The sequence below is a fragment of the Bubalus kerabau genome, chromosome 23 (genome assembly GCF_029407905.1).
Source record: "Bubalus kerabau isolate K-KA32 ecotype Philippines breed swamp buffalo chromosome 23, PCC_UOA_SB_1v2, whole genome shotgun sequence".
Lineage (NCBI taxonomy): Eukaryota > Metazoa > Chordata > Mammalia > Artiodactyla > Bovidae > Bubalus > Bubalus kerabau.
The window spans coordinates 5,111,026-5,117,946 of record NC_073646.1 but is presented as its reverse complement, the minus strand read 5'-3'; the positions used below and the strand labels follow the sequence as shown (position 1 = coordinate 5,117,946).

Sequence of the window (6,921 nt, the reverse complement as noted above, 5' to 3'; positions counted from 1 at the left end):
GCCATAAGAAACAACATATCTGGGGACTTTCCTGTTGGTTCAGTGGCTAAGACTCTGAGCTTCCAATGCAGGGGGCCCAAACTCAATCCTCGACCCCACAAGCCCCAACTAGGAGTGTGCCACAGCTAAGACCGGGCGAAGCCAAATAAATAAATAAATATTTTTGAAAAAGAAAATAAATGCTCCTAGCTCTAGAACCAGTCTGGATTCAAATACCTACTCCAACATTGGCTACTACATGACTCAGGGTAGTTTATTCATCTGTAAAATGGCAGTGATGAGGATAGAGCCTTCACTTTATAAAACATTCAGAACACTTCTTGGTGCACAGTGAGCCCTCTATGTTTGCGCCTATTAGGACCGTCAGTATTACTATCTTATTACTGCTTCTAACAGGTGTGCTTTTCTTTGAAAAAGAAAGTGTTAGTCACTCAGGAGTGTCTGACTCCTTGTGACCCCACACACCAGGCTCCTCTGTCCACAGAATTCTCCAGGCAAGAATACTGGAGTGGGTTGCCATTTCCCACTCCAGGGTATCTCCCTGACCCAGGGACTGAACCCAGGAATCCCAAATTGTGGGCAGCTTCTTTACCATCTGAGCCACCAGGGAAGTTGTAAGCTTTATTCTCTTCCTTAAAGATCTTCCATGCCTGCTCCTTTCTGCCACTGCAGAGAGCAGTGTCCTTCCTTGTCATTTAAGTGCTCAAAGATTTCCTGGATCTAACAACTATGGAATTAACTAAGAGGCAATTTTCTTTCAGAGGACTGGAATCTTAAATGACTGTTTCGTTATTATTTTTCAGCAAATTATACTATATTTCAACAAAGGAGATCATGGTTTTGATAATGTCTACATGGATATGAAGACCATATTCAGAGCTTTCGGGCCTGATTTCAAGAAGAATCACCTGGCTGAGCCCTTTGACAGCATCCACATCTACCCCCTCATGTGTAAGCTCCTGGGAGTTACCCCTGAGCCCCACAATGGCTCCCTGGCAGTCACCCAGGAAATGCTGGTAGACACTTACGACCAGCACACAGGTGAGACACAAAAGCCACCACCAAGAGATTGGTAGTGTGGTTTGTTCTGTCCTGAGATAGAGAAGATTCAAAAGGGGGTTTTCTGAATGGGGGAAACATCAAGCAGAACAATCCTGTTTCCTGGCAGCTTCAGTGCCCCCCAGCACAAGATTATCATCAGCAGCTGTGAACAGGTAGCAGATGAAGGAGGAAGTCCCTCGCTGTGTTGGTGACATTTTATACAGTGCCTACGGGGCAAAAAGGAAGGTTTTCCATAGAGGAAATCAGGCAATAATCCTTCTGAGCCTCAGAAAACATGTAGAGTCTGCCCCCCAGATGCCCCTTGTAGATTCTGAAAAGCGGCCTTCCTTCAGCAACTCTGCATGCTGGTACCCAGAGGAAAGCTGCTCACAGGAGAGGAAAAAAGCTTTAGTGCTCTTCTCATGGCTAGACATAGGGGCAGGGGTTCCTGTAAATGAGGCTGAGAATCCTTAAGACTTCAAAAAACTAAATCTCGGTGATATAAAGGAAGAAAGGAAGCATCTCTGGGAATTCGGCTGTTTACAAACGCTCACCAGCATTTCTTCTGTGGGGAGACTTAGTGCCCAGTGATTTATCAGATGCTTAGAGCAACCACACTCAATCGAAATGGAGTACAAGGAACAGCTCCCTGCACTCTTCCCTTCTGCCAAGCCACTACCCACAATCTTCCCTGGTGGCTCAGATGGTAAAGAATCTGCCCACAATGCGGGAGACCTGGGTTTGGTCCCTGGGTTGGGAAGATCCCCACTCCAGTATTCTTGCCTGGAGAATACCATGGACAGAGAAGCCTCACAGACTACAATCCATGGGGGTCATAGAGTTGGAAACACAACTGAGCAACTAGAAACTAGACCCACAATCTTCATGTGAATTTACTAGAAACAGGATGTTCTGCAGAAAACTAAATGAATGGTAATTCTCTAAGTTATTGACAATTTCTTTTTAAGTTTTAGAGTTTTGCTACAACTCTTTGGCCCCTACACCTGCCCCATATGTAATCCTGGGAGCCTGGGGTGAGGTGTGTTTGATCATCTGTTATTGATAAGCAGGACATCCCACCAACTGATTTTCAGTGAATTGGGTTTTAGCAAATTGGTCATTTGGCAAAGTGGTCATTAGGCAAATGGGTCATTTGGTGAATAGGTCATTTAGTAAATCGGCTTTCAATGACTTGTCCTGTGAGATTTCTCTACAGTGAGCACTTTCTTGGGTTAAATGTACATTTCGTTTCCATAATTAATATTCACCAGTGCCTGGATAGGAAACTTCCCAGAGACCCAGGAGCAGCCTCTTAATCAGATCATTTAAAACCATCTGATTTTTTATTAACAGGAGCAGAGATGAAGAGGGCATCTGCTCTCCAAAACACAGCAATCGGTCTCACAGTTGTCACAGGAGTCCTTGTGGTTCTGTTTGTCGCTGGTGTGACATTCACAGTCTTTTGTCGGAAAAAGATGTGAGTAGTCTGAGAGTTTTCTGTGGTTGATCAGTGCACACTGTAATAACCCATTTCAACCACTTTCTGAGTGTGTCAGGGTCCAGCACTTTGAGGACCCAGCAACCAGGGATATCTTTGTGAACTTGCAGTCTGGGCAGTGGTACAGGGACCAAGACTCAGCAGAGCCCCCAGCTTGGTTTGATCTCAAAAATCCTGATTTTTAACAAAGACCCCATTTTCATTTTGCACTTGGCACCAAAAACTATGTTCCAGTTGCATTCGTTTCCCAGGACTGCCATAACAAAGCACCACATACTGGGGTGGCCTACAACAATAGAAACTTGTTGTCTTGTGGAACTAGAGGCTAGAAGTCCGAGATCGAGGTATTCACTTGATCCCTCTGAAATGTGTAGGGGAGAAGTCTTCCTGGCTTCTACTTGCTCCTCTTGGTTGCCAGCAATCCTTGGCATTCCTTGGCTTGTAGACACAATCTCTGTGTCCACCATCACATAGCCAACTTCTCTCTGAATCTCTGTCTTCACATGGAATTCTCTCCTCTTAAAAGGACACCAATCATGGAATTCACAGCCACCTGTATTCCAATATGATCTCCTCCTAACTTAATTACACCTGCAGAGACCCTATTTCCAAATGAGGTCACATTCCTAAGTACCAGGGGTCATGACTTCCAACACATCCTTTCAGGGGAACACAGTTCAACCCTGGTTGAACTGGTCCTGCCATCAACAAAAGCACTCAACGGCCCTGGTACACTGCTTTCTACATCTCCATAGTTACATCAGGAGACTGAGCCTCTTACATCCCATGTGACACTCAATCCTGACTATGCCTCTGCTTTCAAAGAGCTCCTGTCTCAACAGCATGGAGGCCTCCTCAACACTATAAACAGCCTAAGGAAAGTCAGAACTTTACTTAACCTTAACTCCATTACAAAGCCCACATTTAATGTAATTTATATTTGAACTATAAAATTTTCCTATAAGTTGAAACATGACCTATAAAAGTCTCTATACCCCGAAGCAACATTTTAGAAAGAAATCAATTGGTCCTTTTCTGCAGAAACCATTAGCCATAGAAGAAAGAAAGGAAAAACCTCAAGGTACTGATTGAATGGCCATTCCCACAGCATAATTTCTAAAAGATAACCATTTCATATAGTTAAAATGTATTAGTTTTTCATCATCCACCATCACCATCATCATCATTATTAAAGAAAGTCTCAAATCCAGAAGTTGAATCTTTACTATAATGTGTGCATATATGCACGTCTTCTGCCACTGAAAGGACTGTTTAGATATACCCTAAAGCTTCTCTCCACATCAATACCACTGGAATTTTCACTTTCTATGTTAAATAGCAGTCCTAATCTTCACTAACACCTGAACACACCACATCTGTGAGGTCCATGGACCATTACCAATCCCTTCAGTGCCTTGATCCTTCCAAGCTCAGGTGTGAGATATATTACCTATGACCTTTGTCCCTCCCAAGAGCCCACAGACAAAGATAAAGCTATCGTCTGTGTACAGGTCAATGGTGTGGCCCACTTAGGGGTCTTCTGCAATCTGCCTCCCATCTATGGCGTCAGGGAGGCTAGACAAGCCTAGATTTATTAATATCTTAGTATAACATCATGCAGCATCACTTACTCTGGTATTGACCCTGTATGCCCTTTGGTTCCTCAGAGGAAAGGTAATTAATAGCTATTATGTGTGTTAATAGAAAGCTTGGTATTCATGAGTTTGACCCATTCCCAATGGTTTCCACTTGCCACTGCAGGCAGAGAGCTGACCAAAACAGCACAAGTGAGCCAGAACGCATGACCGAGCTCTAACATCATTCCTTCAGGACCAAGATCCAATCATCTTACATCAGATGTTTCTACCCCAGGATGCTGTGACTCAGAGGATTTATGCAACGTCTCAGACCCAGGAACCTTTAATTCCTTGTAAAAACACAGCATTAACCACAGTTCACACTCTTTACTTCAATCAACTGTTGATGGAATAAAAGACAATTTTTGTCAGATCCTGTGCTCACATGGTTCTTGTAGAAGAACAGATATAAGAGAACAAACGCATTCAATTAGAATTAATTTTCCTCTCTTGTTCTCATAGCTGAGCAGGGCTCAAGTGTTTCTCATCTGAAAGGGGTAATAAGACTCATCTGTCCCCATGAACTGCATTGTGCAAGTATATTTAACAAATTAGCTCCCAAGATGCTTCCAAATAGAGTTATTTCAAGAGATTTATGAAGGTAAACTTATTAGACTCTGAACACAGTTCAAAATCCAGGGGCAGCACCAGTGCCTTTCACTGTCCTGCTTTTTACTCAAGATATAATAAGGTCAAATGGAAGTAACTTTTTTTCTTTTCTTCCCCATCCCCACCTGTGTACCATTCTGACTCCTTTCCGGATTCTTTTCCCTGCAAAGTCAAAGCTCCCACTGTAAGCCCTCATAGTTCCATGTGCTCACTGGCACTGTATATATTGCCATGGTGCTTCTACATTTATTTATGTGATAATTAGTTCAATACCTATTTCCCCCATGAAACCCTGAGCTGCTGGAGGGCAGGGAACCACTCCTGGTTCTTCTCACTGTTGCATCCTCAGTGCCTGATAGTACCAGGCACATGAGGTGAGGTATTAGTTGCTCAGTCATGTCTGACTCTTTGCGACACCGTGGACTATAGCCTGCCAGGCTCTTCTGTTCATGGAATGCTCCAGGCAAGAATAATGGAGTGGGCTGCCATCCCCTTTTCCAGGGGATCTTCCCAACCCAGGAATCGAACCCAGGTCTCCTGCATTGTAGGCAGATTCTTTACTACTGAACCACCAGGGAAGCCCTACCAGGAACGTAGTTTATGCTTAAAAAGTATTTGGTGAATTAAAGACTCTGTGGGTTAGAGACAGACCCTAATTGGGGTCTGGGGGAGCAAGGGTTCCTATCTGTGTTGGGAGAAATCAATGAAATCAGAGTAATTATGGTTAAACTGATCACACCTATAGCCGGCCTTCACTGTTCAAGTTCACTTTATTTGTTGCTACAAATGATTTTCACATCCCCCCAAGCCTAAACAATAAGATGTTCACCCAAGTTGTTTTCCAGGAAGTTGGAGTCAGCTGTGTCTAGTTCAGGCCAGTTAAGACTGATTAGGACCACCAACCCTCCAACTGGGCATGCGGGAGCTTGGTGACATTTGACGTCAGAGGGTCAAAACCTCCACCATCAGAACCTGCTGTTTTCTGAACAATGGTCTCATGAAGAAGCCTATAGTTTAGTTGCCCTTGCATGAAACAACTATGACCTCACCTTTTACTTATTTCCAATCATCTCACACCACGCCCACCTTGGTGCCAAACCACCCTGCTTCTTTAGCCCATAAACACCCCTCACCTGCCCGTCCAAAGGGAGGCAGATTTGAGGTTTGTTTCCTCGTATCGAGTGGCTGCCTCATGAATAAATCCCTTCTCTGCCTCAAATTCTCAGCGTCTGGCAAATGAATCTGGTTGGGTAATGAGGTGAGCCTCCTAGCTGCACCCAGGCAACCAGGGCCTCCTCATCCCTCTCCGGCCCTCAGAAGTACGGCCTGCCCATGGTTCCCACAGTAGAAGCTGTTTCAGGAATGCAGCCTTGAGAGAGCGAGGCGCTGAGGAGACACTGCACCACGTGCTGACTGGACCCTGTGAAGGCCTCCACATACACCGTTAGGGTTCTGTCAGGAGGCTGTGGGGGTCTCTTCACCTTGGGTGCCCAACACAAGCCTCTTAAGCAAGCTCCCTCACGTATTAAAACTGCCACCCACCAACCTGGAGGGGCCTGCTGTTCTCTTTGGTCTCTCCTCGCCCTCCGTGTACGGGGCAGGGCTGAGGTAAAGGTGCAAACCAACACCTTTACCTCAGCGCCCTTGGCCAAGGAGACAAAGAGCAGCGTCCGCCTGAGCCCACAGGCCCTGAGGCGACCCTCGCACCCGAGGCTGGGTTTGAGGCGGAAGTCCCAGAGGAGTCGGGGGAGGGCTAGGATAAGGCTCAAGGGACGACGCTTCTGCCCGTAGGGGCCTTGCCAAAAAGATGTCGAAAAAGTGCTGGAACAACGAGAAGGATTACCTGGCCCTCGGCCTGACTGAACACTCTCCCTGGGAGCCTTCGCTGCCCCGCCCAGCGAAACTTGGCGCTAAATTCTGACTCCGCCCCACCGAAGCCATGGCCCCGCCCCTTCTGCCGTGGCCCCACCTCCAAGGCCCAGAGCCCGCCTCCAACTTCCCCTCGACGCCCCGCCCACCACGGCACTAACCACCTGCTGAACTGCACCGCCTCCTGAACAAGTTCCTTCCTTAAGCCCCGCCTCCTGAGCTCTGCGCCCCGCCTCCCAGGGCCCCGGCGGCGCTTGACCCCGCCCC

General features: G+C 46.4%; 1 protein-coding gene across 1 annotated transcript; it reads left to right on the top strand.

Annotated features, from left to right (window-relative positions):
- Positions 1–557: 557 nt before the first annotated feature.
- LOC129637873 (ectonucleotide pyrophosphatase/phosphodiesterase family member 7-like) lies at positions 558–6,537 on the top strand. Its single transcript, XM_055562180.1, has 3 exons — positions 558–1,041; positions 2,395–2,518; positions 4,301–6,537. The coding sequence occupies exons 1-3, from the start codon at positions 855–857 to the stop codon at positions 4,353–4,355; spliced, it is 366 nt and encodes a 121-aa protein (XP_055418155.1). The 5' UTR covers positions 558–854; the 3' UTR covers positions 4,356–6,537.
- Positions 6,538–6,921: the final 384 nt, after the last annotated feature.